This window comes from Filicampus tigris, chromosome 6, assembly GCF_054856515.1.
Source record: "Filicampus tigris isolate MCC_2025a chromosome 6, RoL_Ftig_1.0, whole genome shotgun sequence".
Classification (NCBI taxonomy): Eukaryota; Metazoa; Chordata; class Actinopteri; order Syngnathiformes; family Syngnathidae; genus Filicampus; species Filicampus tigris.
The window spans coordinates 23,452,461-23,473,728 of record NC_141222.1 but is presented as its reverse complement, the minus strand read 5'-3'; the positions used below and the strand labels follow the sequence as shown (position 1 = coordinate 23,473,728).

The following is a 21,268-nucleotide window of genomic DNA, read 5'->3' as shown; positions in this document are numbered from 1 at the left end:
CAACGCTCTACTAGGAGTGTGCTCACTTGCTCTCCTCCAAAGAGAGAGAAAGCGGAGGGGAGAGGGAGAGCTGTGTAGAGGTGGGGTCCCTCATATAGGATTCTCAATGAGACGCTCCAAAAAGGGATGCTGCAACAATTTACAAGAAAGCAAGACTGGCGTTCTGAGAGCAATGACTCCCTCTGTTGGTGGAGTCCAGAAATTCTCATTTAGAAACTGTTGCGCTCTCGTCTGGGGATGGGCAAGTGGCGGCTCTCGCCGCATGAGCGCACTCTGAGTGGCCCCTTGATAAATTCGCACAAAGGAAAGGAAAAAAATCCTTTATTTTTGGGGGGAGATTTTTTTTTTTTTTAACAAAGCCAAACAATTTTCAAAAACACAGATGCATCCAATATGCGTTTTCCAAGCAAACGAACAATGTTGTGAAAGCTCTACACTGTGCTGAAGAATGTGACTACTGAAATTTCAGGAAAATCCTACCAGCTAGTGGCGTGCACAGACATTTTGGGTTGCAAGTGCTCCGGGAAAAAGGGCGCATATGGAATACGTTATAGAAGTGTAATTTTTAAAACAAATATATAAACTTTACACACACACATGAATTGTTCTTTTCGCGTTCCTTCTTAGCCTCGCATTTCTGCTACAATTAGTAAAGAGACCAATTAGTAACCAAACAGACCAAAGGTATGAGAATGAAGAAGACTGACTGTTGTTGTCATGTTTTGGCTCGGTTTCCGCCAGCGGTGGAATTGGGGGGCGTGTCCTACAGTGCCGCACCTGCTGTGCATTGACAACCACAGATTTTAAAAGGACTGCCACGACGACGGGTCTTCGTCGGATTATTCATCCTTGCCTGCACTCATTGCTCCAAGTGATTGTATTTTCTGGACATCTTAGCTCGTGTACCTAGTTATTTCTATTCGCGTGTTTTTTCCCGTGCATAGCTTCATTGGTTCTATTATTCTGACGGTTTTTGTTTATTGCTAATTGGCTTTTTCCTTGTCCCCTGTTTGACAAATGATTTTGTTTCCTCGTTCCCCTTGCATTTTGGCTTTGGCATTTCGTTTTATCCTGGCAGTTTTTCTCCAGCGACTTTTGTTGTACTTAGTGTAAATATTTTTTTTATGAAATACATTTTTCTCTCTACGTTTGTGGGATCCACCTCTTCCAGTCGTCAATACAAGAAGGCAAAAAGTTTTTTTTCGCAGCAATTGACAATTCTGAACACTTGGGCATTTCTGATATTTCCGCAATGCAATTCGATGCAAATGCATCCTCCAAAACAAACAACTGACGACGTATTCTATTGCTTTTGCCTGTGACTACTGACTATAGCATACAAATAAGGCAGCTTTATAGTAGTCAAACGAACTTTCGGCACATTTTGAAATCAAAATAATGCTCACAAGTCAAATTATAACGATGCGAAGTCCAATGCTTTTCAATGCACGGACCACAGAAAGCTTTGTTTCACGGTCATTAATTGTATGTGGTGGTCATCACGTTATCCGTTGATTTGGGGACGTACAGTGTTAAACTAGCCCATCAGGTGGCCAGCCGGCTAGTTTACGCTCAGTTGTTTGCGCTGTACTTCACAACAAAAATAATTACAGGTAGGGCGAATACAATATCACTTGATTCGTGTGTTAGTAAGTTACCTGGCTGGTGACGCAGGGGAGATGTCTGTGTGTGTCCCACTGTCCTTCACTGCGACAGTCTTTCGGTCGCTCCATTGTTGTGCTGCGTTCACGTGGCAAAGCAACAGAGAGGACAGTAGTGGAGCGTGTATGTGCGGAGGGCCTATCGGGGCATTTGTTTCACGCTTTTAATCGTGCACAAAAAAACCCAACTTTCCAAAGTGATTTTTTTTTTTTGATAGAGGGCGAAGTGCTTCAGCATCACCTGAAATCTATGCGTACACGCCACTGGGAAGTGAGAACAGCTCAACTTTATTTGGGGTCCATCGAAGGCACCTTAATTGATGGCAGGTGTGTGCAGACTCCCATTCAACACGAGTTTATATGTGAGTGGTTGATTTTGAACTGGGCCACACCCCCCAATTATGACGGTGTGCAAACATGTGCAACTTCAGTATCTCAGCTGGTCATTTTTACTTCACCTTTTGTATTTTTTCAATTGTTGAATAGGTCACTTTGAAATTATTTACCGGTAGTCTCAAATTTTTTTATACCACAAAAACCTTTCATTTGAACAGGGGTGTGTAGACTTACACCCACTGTATAGTGTTTAAAAGTTAAGAAAAACCCGTATAAAATAATAGCCATTAAAAATGTCCATGAATGAAGAAAAGAGCAGCTTTAATAAAACCTTTTATTGTGGTTGTCACAAGTCTGGTTACCAGACAAAACTTACAAAAGTTATCATTCAGTTCCTACCACACGTATACATTTTTGTGCAATTCTGTTGACAAGACAGTCTTGGCATCGTGTCTCCAGTAAAGCAAACAACACCTGGGCGACTAACATGAGCCAATAACATAAATTATCTGACATGAACTGTGAGAAGGTGGAGAAGTAGTTCACTTATATACAACAGTATCAATCATGAAAAATACGTCAAATACGTCAACCACTGAACTACATAATCTGCTGCTTCAACTTTCCAAGTCAGTCAGAAGTCGACCGAGAAGTATTTACAGATACTCTATGTCAACAATGCACACATTTGGAGCTCCTAAGACATACATTGCTTAAAAGAAGTAACGAACAGTCAAACGCAAATGATTTTCGTAGGTGTTCAATTTGAGCTGGGATTGATAACATTTGTGCACTGGGGTTCGCAGAAGGAGCCAAAGCGCCCATAGATGTCTTTGGCTCGAACTGCAAAATGATATGTGGACCCAGACTGGAACTGGGTCAGGGTGCAGGCCATAGGCAGAGGAAGGGCTTTCACCTCCCCGATCTTCTTCCAGTGCTGCTGACCTGAATTGCTGTTCGAGTTGTCTTGGTGGTAGGCATAGAGGTGATAGCTTTCAACAGCCGCGCACGAGTGATCCGTTTCGGAAACGCACCAGGACAGCACTATGCCGCTTTGACTTGGCACCAGCTTGAGCTGAGGTTGCTGAGGAGGCGAGGTCCGCTGAGCCTCCGGCGATAGGCCTGTGGGCACGGGTGCCACGGGGAGCGCGGGTAGCGTCGTGCCGGAGGTTCGGGCCGGCGTCGGCGTCGTCGTCGAAGGGGTACGGGATTTCACTGAAGAATCCTACAAGACAGCAAAAAGTCTTACGTAAGAACAAGGTTAGCCAGTTGGTTTTGAATTGGAGGGCAGGTTGAACTCAAGCCCTTGGTTAGAAGAGTCCTTTCTGGGTTGCAAAATTACGGGGATTTCAAAGTTTGAAACTTTCTGGCCAAATTGAAGGCTCGTAAATAGGGAGCTTAGATAAAGTTGGGCTAAAGTACATCAGGATCTGATATTAAGCTTTTTTGACAGGGCTATCATGCGCCAAGTTGTATCGCCATTTGCCACAACTCAAGTCCCTTTGGAAACACACGGTAAATATCGGCGCAACATATCCAGTCACGACATTTCTTTGTCGTTTTTGTTACATTATCGCGTGAGATTTCTGTCTCGGAGGACTTTTGTCATGATCAGTGGAGGAGCAGAATCTCTACGTATGTGGTGTTCGGTGTTGTGATTATCGGCGCACAGCATACACAGTACGACCAAAATTGTAAAATGCCTTTTTACCTTCATGTATTGGGTCTGTGACAATCTTTTAAGATCCTTATGTGTACCCGGCCAGAGAGGCGTGACTCCGCCACGGGTTTAGCAATGCTAGCTAGCCAACCGTAGCTAGTAGCTAGCTTCAGATCCAAGACATTTTTTCAGAGGCAGATGCGATGACATCATCAACAGGCATTATCGTCATTGGTCGGTACAGCCCAAATCGATATGGTATGTACGTATTTCTGAAATGTGAACGCTACTGAAATGATAAGTGTAAAGTGTATTAATGTCAGATAATAGTGCTTATGTAAAGAGAAAGTGGATGTGTGTGTATGCCACGTCCAAGTTTTTTTTTTTTTTTTGGGGGGGGGGGGTAATATGTTTGTCACTGCACGGCGACGTTTTAAAAACTATTCGTAAAACTTTACAGAAAAACTTTACACGAAAAAAGAATGCAGTTCTGAATTCTCACCAGTTGGGGGCGGTTTTGCACTGACGGATTACTGCTGGATGTGTTCTGGATGCTTTGTGGGGAAGACCTGGCCCCTGAGCCTGAGGAGAGAGAACACACCAGACAATGAGACATAGCGAGCTTTCATTTAAAATCTTAAAATAATAATAATAATCATTAAAAAAAAACAAAAAAAAAAAACATTAAAAATCCTCCATAACGATAGATCTGCCGGCCGCCAAGCACATGCCAAAGCAGCAGGTGGTGCTATAACTATTTCAGCATTGGAAAAGTGCCGAAGGAGTCTTGAAGAAAGAAATCTTGCCATGAACTACTTTGAACATGTCGCCAGGCGGCACACGAAGGCATGCTCAGTTACTGCTGTACTTACTTATGTGATACTTATTGCTTCTAGGTATTTTTTATACAAATATTGAATGTAATTATGACTTCTTTGAATTATTACTATATAGTACATCATTTCAGCTGTAGTGATTTTGAAGTTAAAGTTGCGTTACTACTGCGTTAGCATAGCCCACAGCTTACATCGCCGCCGTAAAAATGAAATTCTGTTGAAAACCGAAGACCCCTGGTTTTAACAAGTTAATTAAACAATAGAGTAAAATATGACAACAAATACGCACACATATACTGCACACTTGAGTCAGAAAACTGTTAAGATTTTAAGACATTTCCAAAAAGCCTTTCTTGATTACTGTTAATATGGACCTAAGTGTGTGAATGAAACCATTTGTAATGAATTTTTTTTAAAAGGGAGGCACTCTACATTACGCTGTCCTTTAAAACGGAATAATTGTGTCCTGTAGATGGCGCCATTTTGTGTAGTCTTCTGTGGATCGGAGTTTTTGCAAAGAAATTGTTCAATGCACAAAATGCATTTCTGCTTCCTTTCTTCCTTGGCTGATCACACTCCTCCGCAATGTTTTCGAGCAAATCACATAAGTGACAGGGAAAATGGTTTAGTGGTTAGGAAGACTGCCTCACAGTTCTAAGGCTCTGGGGCCTGTTTGGAATTGATATGTTCTCCCTGTAATTGGGTGGGTTTTCTCTGGGTATTCTGGCTTCCTTGCACATTTGAAAAAGATGCATCTGAGGCTCATTGAAGTCGGAAAATTGTCCATAGGTGCGCGTGGTTGTTTGTTTTATATGTGTCCTGGAATTGTCTGGCAGCCAGTACAGGGCGTACTCTGCCTAAAGCCGTCAGCCATTCATCTGCGACTCGTAAGAGAAAAAAGCAATATAGAAAATGGATGGCACTTGAGTGGCACCTTGCCTCGCGCTTTTGGGCTTGCCTAAGTAATGAGAACGGTACCTTCTTTGCCTTGAGAGTTGGTTTTATGATTATCAAAATATGTACAGTAGGCCTGTGCAATTAATTGAAATTCAATTACAATTACGATTATTACACGCCACTATTACAAAATGGGCATAATCGTAAAAAACGATTATCAATATGCATTTATATCCAGTGTTTGTTTACATAAGGAAATCATACATTTGCAGCTTTTTAACGAATTTTATGAATTTTGTTTGGTCCAATAGGAACTTACATAATTATAGTGTTTCAAAGAAATGTATTTGTCTTTATATTTTTTATATTTAAACATTTTCTTGCTTTGTACCAAAAAATAAATGATTGTTTGAATAACCGTGGTTTCAATTATTACCCCAAAAAATTTTGATGAATATTTTTTTCATAATCAAGCATCCATAATGTACATGGAATCCTCAAGAAACGTGTTAAGGAGTATAAAGTGGGACGCTTACTGCTTGGAATGCTGACTGGATGCGGACGCTGAGTCAGGGAGGGACTTGGAACTGTAGCAGCCTTCACTCCGGTCACTGATAAGCAGAACATACTTCTTTAGATACAAAGTTCCTGTATAGAAAATAACTTAATGAATGGTAAAAGATAGGTACCCTATAACTCTTACCCTGCACATCATCATCATCCTCAGTAAGATCAATGACAGCACCTTTGGGACGTGCTACTGGAGTAGCTGCTTTGGATGGAGTAGTTCCTGTGGCTTGGTTGTCTACAAAGAGAGAACAAACAATTCTTAACAAGAAATATGTTACAAACGACAAAAGCTATAATACAGTGTTGAGTGGTGGTCCATTTTTTACACACAAAAAAAAAATTCTCACACACTACCAAACGAAAATGTCACAAAAAGTGTGCTTGGAAGATGTTTTACTTCTCATCCAGATGGAAAACATTTACCGTAAAACCCTGGGAATAACACGCACCCGTGTATAATACGCCTCACCTTAAAAAGCATTTCCTTTCTATGTACTTGTGTATAATACGGTCCACCGATTTGCTGGAATTCTTTATTATCAGAATGAATAGCATCAATGAATAAATATTGAAAACATACCAATAAAGGGTAAATGCTTTTAAACCCATGTTAACAACTATGCACTTTTCCCATACCTATTAAGGTCTTTCAAAGTATTTTTAAAATCATGTTTTCGAAAGTCTTGTTTTATCTTTTTTATTTTGCTTTTTCTCTTTAAAGCGGAAGTCAACCCAAATATATTTTTTCAAGAATAAGTTCCCAGCAGGCCCACTAGTTGAAATACTGCATTCTGATTAATTTTGCGTTTGTGGACTAAATGTAAGCATCTTAAGTTACGTTGTGTACAAAATGTGCAAAAAAAAAATCTGTGATCCTACATATTTTTTTGACAACCCCTAGGTACTACCGAAGTATTGGTACAAGTCTAAATGTAAACAATTTTCATTTCTTATAAAGCCCCCTTATAATCCCCCCTCGATTTGTGATATTTTTTTGCAAAAAATTGAGTATTATTCATGGTATTTTACAGTAATTGTTCTGCCTGACACTATACGTCACAACTGAAAAAAAATATATATTTGTAATAAAAAAAACATTTTTCAGACCTGGTCATTTCTCAAAGCACTACAATGTGTTACAGTATAGCGGTTGGGAATCACAGCCATAATAAAAATGAAAATGACGTGATTTGTGATCCCACGAACAATTATGAACATACAATGCAAACACGTTATCTGCACACAAGAACTCTCGGAGGGGCAAACATTGTAAAAAAAAAAAAAATAAAAAAAAAAAAGTACACCAATGGGCTATAATGTTCAGTTTGCAGAGCTGAGTCGGACGTTTTTGTTTTTTTTGCACACAGTAAGTAGTGTAGAGTAATTCTTTCCAGGACCAAGCTCATAACTCAATCTACTTGCACAGCCAATCAATTTTCCCCATTAAAGTTAATAAAAAAGTAGACTCGAAAGAAGAAACAAAACTACCGCACCTGTTTTAGATGTCAAAGATGTCCCCTGTGGCGGTCCTGGAGCCGCCGAACCTGTTGCTGCTGGACCAGATGTCGCAGACGTGGACGCAGTAGACATCGCTCCGGCGGCGACCGACACAGACGAGAGCAGCGACCTGGCTGGGGTCACAGAAACTCCGGCATTGGGTGTAGTTATCCCCCCGGCGCCGCCTTGGTATACGGCTCGGGTGAGCGAGAGCTGGCCCGAGGACATCTGGCTAGGGGGAGCCTGGAGCGCTGGCACAGTGATCGGGGTCGGAATGGAACCTGCAGCTGTGGTAGTGACAGGAGCGGGCTTGATAATGAAAGTAGTAGTGGAAGCAGTGGTTTTGGGCTTATTGAGCGTGCCCGCCGTAGGCAGAGACGACACGGGGAAGTTGACCAGTGTCCCCGCCTGGCCGTTAGTCATGGATACAGGCAGCTGTATAATGAGTGGCTGTCCGGTCATCACGCTACCCGCGGGCGCCGTCTTCAGCAACAGGGTGCCCGTCGGACTCTGAGTGGTGATGCCGGTAGCCAAGGTGGAGACAGCGTTGGAGGAAGAGGTGATCAGTTTAATGATGGGGGCCTGTGAAACCATGGCTGTAGTGGTGGAGACAGGGGTTGGAACCAGTGGGCCGGATTTTGCTGACAAAGAGAAGACGGCAATCAAAGCGTTACAGCGGCCGCCGGTAAAACATCTTCTTACAGACGCAACTCTACGGACCTACTGTGTCATTAGCTCTTGGGCGTTTTTTTCACATTTAAGTGGGATTAGATGGATGCCAAAGGGATGAAACTACAGCTTCATTTATGAGCAGTTAAGTCCTTTGATCAGAATGTCCTCATACGGGTAACATTGAATTTATTTGACTTTGTAACACATTAAGGTCCCCATTGTTCAACCATGCATATGAACCTTTTCAGAACATTGCAGCGACAACGTTTGCCTACGTTCAAATGTATCTCAATAAATTACAATGTCGTGGAAAACATGATTATTTGGTTCATTCCAGTCGTTCAATTCAAAACGTAAAAGGTATATAAAATCCTCTCTAAAAGTATTGGAACAATGGGGTCAATTTGGGTTTTTTTGTATACTGAAGATATTTTCGTTTCAGATTGAAAGATGAATATTAAATGTTAACTTAATGTCTGTTCCAATACTATTGCTCACTTGTAAAGTGTGTGGTTTCAAACCAAAGGTGCTGTGTCCTGAAGTTGTCTAACACATCTCCGTGTAAAGACAAGGAAATAAAAAGCTGCCTTTCTGAACTTTGGTCTGATACTCATCTTTTGATCTGAAACCTAAATGTCTCCCGTATACAAATGCAACTCACCAGCAGTGTGAGGTAAAGTAACAGCTGTCGTTGGGATCTGCTTCACCTCGATGGGTGTCCGGACTGGCCTGTTTAGAAAGATTTTAAGCTTAGAGTTGATAGGCCTGACGGAAACCAAGCTGCCCACATCAGGAACAACTGACCACACTATGGTTCATTTTACGGTCTTTATTGAGCCATCTTTGAATAACTTGATTCAACAGCTTCATTCTCAAAGCAAATAGTTGTCACTATTAGTCGGCATGTCGGTTTCATCTTTTCAAGTGTGCGGACAGGTCCACAAACATATATACACATATATATATATATACATATACATATATACATATATATATATATATATATATATATATATGTATATACATACACATATATACATACATATATATATACACATATATATATATACATATATATATATATATATATATATACATATACAAATATATATATATACACAAATATATATACTGTATATATACAAATATATATACTGTATATATACAAATATATATACTGTATATATACAAATATATATACTGTATATATACAAATATATATACTGTATATATATCTATATATAAACATATATAGATATATATATAAACATATATATAGATATATATATCATATATACATATATATGTACATTTACATACAACATATATACATATATATATACATATACATATATACATATATATATATATATACACATACATATATACATATACACATACATACATACATATATACATATACACATACATATATACATATATACATATACATATATACATATACACATATACATATACATATATACATATGAATCAGCAAGGATTCAGAATCCTTTTAATATGAAATGTTTTTTACGTACAATTTTGAGAATCCAGCGCTACGACACAACTGTATATGCCACAACTGTATACGCCACAATGACAATTGTCCCAGTATGCTTCTGTTGCTTTAACTCCGGGCTGTTAAAATACAAAGCTATTTCTTTGGTCAAATTGTTGGAAGAATTCGGGTCTCCTCTTCACTCGCAGGAGTTCATTGATAAGGTCACGAATCTCTCTCCAGCAGCCGTTGGGCAGGCCTGGGAATCTACGCTCGATATACGTCCTCATAGTCCTCCTCAGGTTCTTGGGCAGTGCCTGCTTCCCCATTAAGCCCACATAGTTGACCTTGCTCACCCAGTCGCAGTAAATTTCATAAGGGACTAAGTATCGAAATATGTAAGAGGCGTAACGGTCGGGCCGGTGACCGTCCGTGTTTCTTTTGGAGTTGTGGTACAAAACTTTCTCCAAGCGGCCAGGCAGAGGACGGAGTTTAATGTCCGCTTCGCATTTTCCTTCATTGTATTCGGCTAGATCTTTCGCCATGGTGGCGTTGCGTGGCATTTCTTTTTCCTTAGTCTGCCCCTTTTCTTCTTTTCCCTTCTTGCCATAGTGTGCAGGGGTCTTCCCGTCACTGAGCGCCACTTGCTGTCTGGGCGTCTCGGGCTGCGGCTCTACCGCCTGCCGACGGAGCACGCTGTTGGAAGGAGAGGTGCGGTTGTAACTACACTCTGCACGGCCCGGAGAAAGGCTCAGGCGTGATATTGTAGAACGTCACAAGACTCAGGACCAGGACCCAAGCAGGTGTGTTAATACAGACCTGGACATATGTGTCCAAACCAGTCTGAAGAAACGTTTACGTTAAAAGCTGACCCTGATCAACTGAAGACATTGGGGCATGGGAGTGATATGGATTTGGTGGATGAAGGGATTCTTTGGTCTGTCCATTTGTGTACAATTCAGTAATTTACAGATAGCAACCCGGGACAATGTCAACTATTCGCGCTGTGAACAGCTCAGTCCGGTATTGTCACGTTCATACAAGGTTAAAAAATAAAATAAAAAAATTCACACAACGCAAACACTGCAGTTTGCTTTACTATTTAAAATTTGAGTAAATAAATCTAGGATTTATTTTGTCATTAGATGTAAAGTTGATGGAAAAAAGGTCTTTAAAAAAAATAAAATAAATAACCTGTATTGAATTTTTTTTTTTTTTTTTTTAATTAAAAAAAAATTACAAATCAAAATAGCTGTCCGGGATAAGCATTTATTCTCTGTATGGACACTTTACCGTTGAACTTGAGGAGTGTTTGCAACAGATGCTGTCTTGGCGGCAGCAGCAACAGCAGAGGCGGCAGCGGCGGCGGCGGCAATAGCAGAAGAAGCAGCAAGTGACTACAGAAAGTGAGACAGCAGACACTGTGAATACTTCCACACGTCATCACCCGCTGAAAAGATGCGGACAAGAAAGTATCAAAGCCATCGCTCACCTCCTGTTTCCTTTTGTTTTCTGACGCCTGATTGGCTTCCCCAAACTTCTTTGACAGTCGGGCTATCTTGGCCTGAGGAGTAGAAAGGGAAGCTTCACATTTTGCAAAAACGACATCATGTATTCATATTGAATTTTTTTTCGGTATATGTGCAGTGCCAGCAACGTCCGGTAGTATTTGCAATCCCTCTCCTGTAATTGTCCAATGCGGAAAAGCAAGTGCAAATGCAATTGAAGTTTATAATCGTATAATCCAATGATTCCAAACCGGTGTGGCATGAGAGATTATCGATTGTGCCATTGGGGAATTATCCAATTTCATTTAATTGGTGAGAAAAATATTCATCTCCAGAAAATAATGTAGCTTTGTCTATTCCAGAAACATATCCAAAGAGGCAGAACAAATAAATGCTCTTCTACAAGATTACAGAATGTATATAATTAACCTGACTACCACTTTTTGTGATATTCTTTTTATTAGTGGTGTGCCATGAGATTTTTCTTCTAAATGTAAAACATGTGCCTTGGCTAAATAAGGGCTGGAAAACATTTTGACTGATCAGTCACTGTTACACTGGTCAACAGTGTTCATTTTCTACAGCAAAGAATGGTACTGATGTTTCTTATTTTCTGAAAAAAAAAAAAAAAAAAAAAAAAAAAAAAGAAGACCAGTGATGCGAATTTTTGAAATGTTAGATTTTGACGCACATTTTCTTAAACGCCCATTTTCTTAAACATCAAAAATCTTCATAGTTCGTGTTGATATTTTGCAACAGTTGAGAACCGCTGGTTTATATCGATCGGTGATCTTGAACTTACTTGGAGGGTGTGAATGACCACTTGGTGCTTTGTGGTACAGTCGATCTTGTCAACCCTGCCCTTCAACTGCTGGAAATCTTTCTCAAGAATTGTCATCTCCAGGTCCCTCAACCGTTCACCCACCAACTGCTGCACAATCTAAGGAAGTGTGAAGCGGATACATTATTTCGTTTGGGAAAAGTAGCTTACATCTGAAGGGGAAATAAGTCGCGATGACATTGGCAGTTTGGCACAACGGCGCAAATAAAGTCATTCGATTGTTGGAAAAGTGATACGGTATTTTGGAATTGTACGCTTACCTTCTCAAGCTTGTGATGGCTGCCAGCTTTTGCGGTGATTTTGAGTTCCAGCTGAGCCTCCAACTCTCCTCGTTCCATCTTCGGTCTCTTCCCGTCCCGTTTTATAGTCTGCCCCTCTTTGTCAAAGCCCTCTGATAAAGTGCGCTTGATTCCAGAAGTACAATTCTTCTCCTCTGGCACTGTTTGAGAACACAAAGACACGATGAAGATACAGTATGGAATTTAATGAATCACGTCGTAATCTCAAGGCAATCTCAGTTGGAAGACAAACAAACCCCGTTTTTATGTGGCTGCCTAATCTTCCATGACAAGATGATCTGGTTGAGGTCAAAGCAAAGACAGCATTGGTGACCCGTTTTTTACAGTGCTTTGGTGTACGTTTTACATATTTCCAAACAAGCAAAAACAAACTTGCTAAACAAAATATACTTAGCTCATTCGAAAAAAATCCGTTTCCGTTTGATGAGTTACATCAGAAAACAAATCATTCAAATGCAGACGGTTATTTACGAGACATTTTCATGAGATTTCTGCGGTTAACATCTCATTGAATAATTTTGCATAGTATTTGTTCATTCCAATGATGCATTTGAAGGATGTCGTTATTGGAGTTGCTAATGGAAACATTAGGACAAACATCATAGCCAAACAACTGGCCGGTTGAAGAGATTTCGTACACGAAAAATGCTTTTCATTGAGATGGATGACAGTCGCTGACAATTGGACAAAAGTAAATACAAAAATTTAACGTCAAAACATTTCCTACACAACAATAGTGGAGGGTAAAACAAACGACTAGGTTTGCTATTGACGTCTATTAGCTTTCAGCATAATTGACTGTCGTATTTTTCTAACGCTAAACAAGGAGCGAGACATTTCTAACTTCCCGGCAGTCTGGATTCAGCATTTATTTAGAAGGGCACATTTGAGACCTTCATCTCTGGATCTCATTTCTCATAACCGCAATGCGAGTCAGGACACTCCTCAAGGTTCCATGACCCGAACGTTCTTCTTCTGACGCCATATGCAAATCGAGGAGCGGGCATCGAGGGGGTTCGCGGAGCTATAATCGAGGAGCCATTGATGTTTCTTTAGCTTAAGCGTTTTATCGCCTCGGCAGTCACCGTGCACCGGCTGCGTTGCAAATGGAGTGGGGCATAAAAATTAAATTGATGATACCTGTATTTTGGTTTTGTCATTCCTTGCAGAGTATTTACTAACTATACTTAGCAGTACTTAGTAGTGAAACACCTTAATTGTACTTAACTACAATTACAATGTAATTTCATCAAATCCATTTGGTCATATTTTGCTGTGCCTTCATTGTTTTTTGCATTCCGCATAATACACAAGCAGCATATCAACACAAGACATATTTACAAGCTACTATAAATGTGAAGCGTAACAGTGTTGATCATATTTGAATTGAATTGAATTCTTCTCAAAACAAAGCATAAGTGGACACGTGTTGTCATAGTAATAATTCAGCCACGGAGAGACCACTGGTTAAATTATGGCACATGCTAAGCTCCATGACGCCTCCGTGAAAAGACAACATTGAGGAGTGAATGTCTCCCCTCGCTCCTCTGCTCTTCTCTTTATGAGTTCTCAGAGGGATCACTGGTAGGAGGAGCCAACTTTCAAACTGGAGGTTACAATTAAAGAAATGAGATTCAGCCAATGAGAACGCAACAAACATGGCGAATCAGACCGAACCATGCTGCCGTGGATCCGACAGATGTTCAGAATAAGCAGTGAGGATCCCACGCCGGTCATTTGTCAAAAATGATTTGGTTTTGGGTCGCCGTTTCCCCTAGCTGTCAGACGTGAGTATTGCACATGTACAATTTAGGTCACGGGCCTCACAAGCTTTGTTGCTCAGTTTTTCTGGTGACAAATCATACAAGCTTAGTTTGGGGTGGCGGCGGTGGTGGTGGGGGGTTGCATATTTACAATATGAAATGCAAACATATCGGCAGGTCTAGGCTTATCTTTTTCAGGAAAGCGGGAGCCTACCCCCAGCTGCTTTAAGGCAAGAGACAAAGAGACAAGCTAAAACATTGACTAATCCCCAATACATTAGGTCACAATGATAAAGTAATAATACTTCATATTTACAAAATAAAACAGCATGGATCTCTGAGGTTAGCTTGCGGTGTCCTTATCACTGCCGCCGCATTGTACATTTAAGTGCAAAACTTTTTTTTTCGAAACCACCCCCCGCCACTCACACATATAAACATACAAGAGGAAAGCAAGCTTATTTCCACCACTAGTTCATTCGAGGCTAAAGCAAATGCCACCTCATTGTTCCAATTCAGACAAAATGCAAACATTCCAAGTGATTAAATCCTGGTGCTGAGTTCCTTGTCACCTGCCTCGAACCAATCTCCGCATGGGGCTGATGCAAATAAAGTGAGGCTACTTTTTTATTTTTTTTAATTTGCCATCGTTAGAAAAGATTCAGGTCCAAATCCTAACAAGCGATTGCCAGAGCCTCTTACCTGTATGAGATGGAGGCGTGGACGATGGGCGCGATGGCTTCGAAGTCTGCTCGCTGTCAATTTTTTCCTTTTTGGCCTCCACTTTAACAATGGTAACCTCCATCTTGTCTTGTTTTAGCAAGCCTTTCTTAGGCTGATCTTTGAGAGTCCCTTCCTCCACATCCTTTGCCCGTTTTATATCCACAGATGAAGAGGGCGGAGGAATGGAGGAATTGGAACTAGGGGACTGTATTTGGGCCGCGTCCTTGGCCTTGGTAATGTCCGTTTCCATTGGGACAGTGTCATCAGATACGGGAGGTGAAGAAGAAACTGATTCTTTAGCCGAGTCCTTATTGGAATCACTAGCATTGTCCTCTGCTGTGGTTTGGTCCTCCTAAAAGGAGAGAAATTCAGTCATGCCGACAGAAACTTCCATTTTAACCACATCAACATTGACTTAAGTCATTACCTCGGGTTTTTCCGACACCTCGGCGTTCTCCCGCGGCTCTTTGGATTCCTTTGCTGCTGGTTCAGAGGTCTCCTTCAACGAGGGTGACGGCAAGTTAGTCTTTTCCTCCTCCTCCTTTTTCTGTTCGAAGTTTATAGCTTGGAATGGTGACGAAGGGCCTGAAAGGGATTCGTCCTTCTCTTTTGGACTTTGCGACGGCACGGGCGAGGGGGACAGATTAAGCGAAAGGAACGGCGCGGGAGAGCTCAGGGAGGTCATGGAGGCAGGGGATGTAGCGATGGGGGAGTTTGAGTCCTGGTGGCTGTTTTGCTCTGCGTCCTTTTGTCCATCCTCCCTGTGCGAACCGTTCATTAGAGGCGGCGGCGGCGGCGGAGACGCTTCAGACGAACTCGACGCTGCTGTCAACAGAGTGCTGTGAAGAGCTTCCAGTTGCTGCCGATCGCTGATCTTCATGGTTTTCCTGGCACGGAATATTTTCTTCTTCTCCTCCGTCACAACAACTTCCATTGCTGCCTGTGGAGTGACAAGGAGATATTAGAGGCCATTATGAGCCTTTCAGGCTTTATAAAGCCCACGTGGTTAATGGTAAGGGGACTGCATAATCTTTCCGCCTTCGTAGTCTGTGGTTATCATTACATTCTGCATAGGAATATAATCGCTGTAGCTTCTGTAAAGAAACACTAGAGGGCCCTCTTGAGCCCTATGGATGACATGGTTGTATTTTTCCAGAAAGTTCTTTCCGGCATCTGCATACCATCCTAAAGCTGTGTTTTTTTTTTCCTTTTTTCCCTACAACAATTTTCTCAAAGATTCTAAAATAAAGATCTATCTCATAACACATGCACAGCTATGTATTTTCGGTGGAACATGGCCACAGTTAAGGTGGAGCGCAGTGAGCCAGAAGCAGCCTCTCTCATCAGATCATTCCTACTCAAAATCAAAATTTGGGCTAAATTTCCGAAGTCTGTTTACCTTTGTCTTAACTGACGAACGCAAATGACACTGAAGCTTACAACAAGCAGCAGCAACCTAACCTTCCTCCCATCCCCCCACTTTCCCATTGGTTCAATCCTCAGCCAATCAGAGCATATGAATTGAGGCCGGTCTCCCGCAGCAGTACAGAGGTTATGCAAAACATGGAAGACTTTGAGTAGTTTAGAGTGTTCTGCGCATTTTATCTTTGGAGCACTTTCTCAATCTTTATCAGCATTCAAAAGACGTGCTTTTAAATTGCACACAATGACTTCATCTGAGATTTTAAAGTGACTTAGGTGTTTATATGGGAACTATATACATTGAAAATGGAGAGTTGAAAAACAAACACATTTTTAAGGCCATATAAATACAAAATCACAGCCGAACCGAAGTTACTGGCAAAACCACAGCAAAATATTGCATCACTATACAAACCAAATACTAACAAGACCCATTAGAACAAACAGTTTCATGTAAAACAGTGACGATAGCAAGTTGATTTCCAACCACATAATAACATACCCGAGTCTACTTTATGTAGGTTCGTCTTGCTGCATTGCTGACCTAGAAGACTGAAGCTGAAAAGGCTTTTGTTTGTATTTTGGAGTGAGAAAAGTGAAATTCTCATTGAATATGCTGTGTGCAGACGACGTTCATTCATGACACAAAGTCTTCCAGCAGTGGCTCAAAACTCAAAATACCAAGGTGTACCCCAGCAACATATCAAATATAGCATAAACAAGTAAGGAGTGGTGTGAACTACAAACATGATTACCGCAACATTCCAACGTCGGCGCACACTGCGCAGAGCTCAATATCCCCCTCCCCCACCCAGCGGCTTCATTTTCTGCGCCAGGATTCAGCGCAGTAACTCAAAATGGCCGTTGGCTCTGCTGTTTGCTGGCAGGCACGACTCTCCCTAGCTAGCTCAAAGAGGTACCCTGTCCAAAGCATCAGGTTGCAGCAACAATGTTCAGCAAAAAAATATTGGGCGCTTTAGTAAACTAACTGCAAAATTCCAAGTATATTTTATTCCAAGTCTATTGTTATTATTATTGGAAATTTCAACAGAGAGGTTTGGTGAGACTCTTCCGAGTAACCTCAGAAACGCTGCAATGGTTCAATAGTCATGCAGTAGGGATCTATGCACCTAATGTAGGTATGTTACAAAATCCAGATTACCGGCTGCAATTTTCTTTACATTTCACTGTGCCGAATTGATCTTAATTTCTCTTTCTTTTACACAAGGAAATCCTTGTTGTACTGGAAGATGATGTTAGGAAATCCCTTAACCACCTAATTCTTTTAAATTTAGTTGACATTTTCTGTAGTTCGGACAAAGATCAAAATGTTCCCCGATTTTGCCATCCAAAATCACACGTTCATAGGATTTCAACAAGACCGGAAGGTAGGTCAATATGATGACTCTACTAATAAGATCGATAAATTGGCATTTTTCGACCAAAAAGTGAAGGTTTTAGTTACAAATTTCCGACTAATTTACAATGACTTCTGGACAAGTTAATTTGGGCCGATTCACGACATAAAAAGTGGCATAAATCCTTCAGCCTTACTAGATTCTTACAATCTATGACTCATTTTATTCTCTCTATCCAATGATGCACAGGTGATTTTTATGTTGTTGATTGTTGTCGATACTTTAAAAGACAAGTCTAGCTAGCCAGCTGTGGTGAACCACGTAACTCGTACATTTCCTCTAAAATATTTTTAGCAGCCATCCACAACCGAGTCTAAATTCGAAAAACGTTTTAATAACCATACATCAAATGACTCAAACATTAGCATGTGAAACTTATTCAGAATCGCTTCCGGTGACCTTTGGCAGAACCTGCTAACATCCATGAAAGCGTCAAAGTTTATCTGTCACTACATTTTGGTCGCACCTAAGTCTTTTAGAAGAACATTTTTAAAACGAAAAGTAAATGCATGTATGACTGTCGTTCTGCAATTAATCTGAGTTGCTGAAATGCTACACAAAAGGCATAACATTAAGCTACAATGCTAATTCTTGGACTAGCTTAGCATCAAAGAATGACCTTGACAAAATATAAAGCTACACTGAGACTAGTAAAAAGACTGACTAACATATATGCATAGAAGCATCTATGATTGTCGTCTACATGCTTAAAAGTCAAAGATTCGTCAACCTTTTTGCAGGATGTTTGACATTGAGGCTTATGTTGTGGGGGAAGGGAAGGGCTAAGCAGGCCAGCAGCGGAACATAAAAGGAAGGAGGAGGAGGAGCTCTTTTCAGACTAGTCCATTTTGGTCTTACAGGTAGGGGTGAATCATGTGAAAAGGTGTGTATCGTGTCATGTCGCTTCGTGCGCTTAAATTCATTCACTTGCATTAATTCAGTCGAGAAAATTCGGTAGAGAAATCCAGTTATCTCAGTGCAAAAGAAGACAAGACATCTGACAAATATTCTGCTCACATATATAAAGTGAAAACTGTGTAGGGCTGACAGAAGTGCACACTAATCTGTCGTCTATATAATGTTACAGTGCAGTGCAGAGGTTCTCACAAACAATTCTTACAAACTGCATGGATAGACACACGACACTTCTCATAAGAATGTGTCATGTGGTACTGGTAATGTTTCAACAAATATTTAAAATGCTATACTAAAGTCATACCATAATGGTTTTACTACTAATAAACGTGTATTTGGTTAGCATTGCGTAGCAAATGAAATAGCATAAGAAAAATAACCTTGAACCTAACCTAAAAGGGAAATGAAGAGAAAAAGACAATGGACTATAACTAAAATCAACGGTGATGTGTTTGTTAATATTTAAAGTTGGAAATTAGTGTTAAATGTGAGTTTAAAAAAAACAAAAAAGAAAGTCTATCTTTATCAAGACATGTGATCTAGGCCTTTGATGACTGTGGGGGAAGGGAGAGGCTTTGTCGTGCACAGACCTGCAGGAAAACAGGCGGAAGGAGGAGGAGCTCTTCGGGACTAGTCCATCTTGTTCTAAATCGGGGTGCATCCGGTGTTAGGTGTGTGGCCTGATTTACCTTGTAATTTCTGCTAAAACTGAAGGAACTGTCAAGTTTGTCAACATAGATGTTAGCAACCTGATTTTTTTAATCAAATAAAATTTTTTAAAAAAAAATCTGATTAAACATACAGTAAATCCTTTTTGTATATAATTCTGTACAAATCTGATGTGTATAGCATGCTAGGGTACAGCACAGTGATTGTCAAGATCTACCGTAGCTAGCACCGCAGACAGAATGGGAGTAAACTGCACAAGTAGTTGCCAAGCAACACCCCTCCCCCAACCCTAGCACGGACTAGTACACCGTATGGAAAACTACAGCCAGTACGGACTAAACCATTTGGAAAGAGGACAGGGGGAGAAAGGGTAATAGCTTTTGTTGAGGGAAAAATAAATAAAGGTCAAAGACTATATCAGATTATACATCAAATTTATATGTGGATTAAGTTTCTACATAAAAAAATAAAACAACTGAAAAGCTGTTCTCTCACTTTCAGTGACAACCCCCGAGACTGTGTTTTAGTGGTTCCTACAGAAAAAACTAGCTATATATATATATATATATATATATATATATATATATATATATATATATATATATATATATATATATATACACACACACTCACACACGCACACAAACTTTACCCAGGGACCCGACCAAAGACAACATAAAAAGGGGAGGAGCCTACTTCAGACCATACCATTAATTTAAAACTATATTTTTAAAGCCATTAAATCTGCTCTCTGCACACAAAATAATTAAATTGCTGAGAAAATTTGTTTTAAAGAAACAAAAAATAACCCTAAAAAATTATAACAGAGACACAGCACAGACTGCTCCAAATCGCACTCAAGCCATGTGCAGCAGCAACCCTGTTCCCCCACCTTACACAATTGTGCCTCCCTCCCCCATACTAACCCCCCTTCCTTTTCTCATATGGACTGAACCACTGAAATGTTGATGGTGAAATTGTAGCTTGTTCAAAAAAAAGACTAAAGAGTGAAATATTTATGTAATTAAACTATCCTAGTACCATTAAAGGCACCCAAATTAGATCATAGTAAATTTTAATGAGTTGGACATTTTTGCTTACGACGAACGTAAGAAAAGCCGAACAAGCATTTTATGGAAAAACATGAAAACACCAATTCAGATGGAAAACAGAAAAAGTCATTTGCATTAAAGGTTGACATATAACAGGAAATACAACATGAAAAGTGTAGTTAGCGTGGTAGCCTTGCAGCGCATGAAAGCAGAGCACAGTCGGAAAGACTCCAAAGCCTCCATCTGCCCTCTCTCAACCAGAGCAGACAGAGCGGTTGTTGAATGGACTAAACCATTCAAACAGAGGGGTGGTCTCTTAAAAACAAGAAGGTTATAAAGAGAAACAAATGCTTGAATTTGATTTGAACCATACTAAATAATTACTTCTAAATTAAACTTTGCTTTGTTGTTCACAAAATAGATTTAATTGGTGATTTGATCTTTTCTTGGCTAAAAGCACGAGGTATATTTTGGGGTAGCTGAAGTATAAGAAAGAAGTGTCAAATGTGATTCAAATAAAACTTCAGTTGCAACTCTAGCCAGTCTTCTTTAAAAGCCCTGTTTTAAGAAATAAACAAGCTGCATGTCCGTTCTTTGCCCATCCCCCACCCTGTGAGAGTGCAGAAACACAAAATGGCCACCAGTTCTCCTGCGAGCAGCATGCTCTGCTGAGACATGAGCGGATCCTTGAACAGACTCCGCCTACCACCCAGTTAGGAAAAAAACAACAAGGAAAATCTAGCAACAGAAAACTGCATTCTCATGTACGGAACATCATGGAAAAACAGAATGAACTCTTGTGAAAAAATAAATTTGTATTTCCCTTGTTAATGTTGTTTCTAAGAAACCATGTTATTTGATCATTGTTAACTATTTAACTAATGAGTCAAGTGTAGAGAAAAACATCAAGTTTGAATCTTTTTTGGGAATATGTACTGTATTAACCATATTTGTACGTTCAGTAAAATCAAAGGCAAGTCAGTGAGAGCTCAGAGTCTGCATTCCAATAATACTGCGCACGGTGCATA

At 40.3% G+C, this 21,268-nt stretch overlaps 1 protein-coding gene across 4 annotated transcripts in view; it reads right to left on the bottom strand.

Annotated features, from left to right (window-relative positions):
* Window positions 1-2,313: 2,313 nt before the first annotated feature.
* atf7ip (activating transcription factor 7 interacting protein) overlaps window positions 2,314-21,268 on the bottom strand; it is a 32,028-nt gene continuing 13,073 nt past the window's right edge. For 2 of the 4 annotated variants that reach the window (XM_086033716.1, XM_086033715.1), the window contains exons 2-13: window positions 15,192-15,704; window positions 14,744-15,116; window positions 12,240-12,418; window positions 11,941-12,078; window positions 11,123-11,194; window positions 10,924-11,027; window positions 8,791-8,858; window positions 7,454-8,098; window positions 6,094-6,195; window positions 5,927-6,001; window positions 4,160-4,239; window positions 2,314-3,222 (exon numbers count right to left, since the gene is read on the bottom strand). In XM_086033716.1, coding sequence (XP_085889842.1) covers window positions 2,758-3,222; window positions 4,160-4,239; window positions 5,927-6,001; window positions 6,094-6,195; window positions 7,454-8,098; window positions 8,791-8,858; window positions 10,924-11,027; window positions 11,123-11,194; window positions 11,941-12,078; window positions 12,240-12,418; window positions 14,744-15,116; window positions 15,192-15,698 — 2,808 coding nt within the window. In that variant the 5' untranslated portion in view covers window positions 15,699-15,704 and the 3' untranslated portion in view covers window positions 2,314-2,757. Of the gene's footprint in view, window positions 3,223-4,159; window positions 4,240-5,926; window positions 6,002-6,093; window positions 6,196-7,453; window positions 8,099-8,790; window positions 8,859-10,923; window positions 11,028-11,122; window positions 11,195-11,940; window positions 12,079-12,239; window positions 12,419-14,743; window positions 15,117-15,191; window positions 15,705-16,688; window positions 16,748-18,334; window positions 18,405-21,268 lie in introns of those variants that run through there. The other 2 variants (XM_086033718.1, XM_086033717.1) reach the window with 2 other exon arrangements.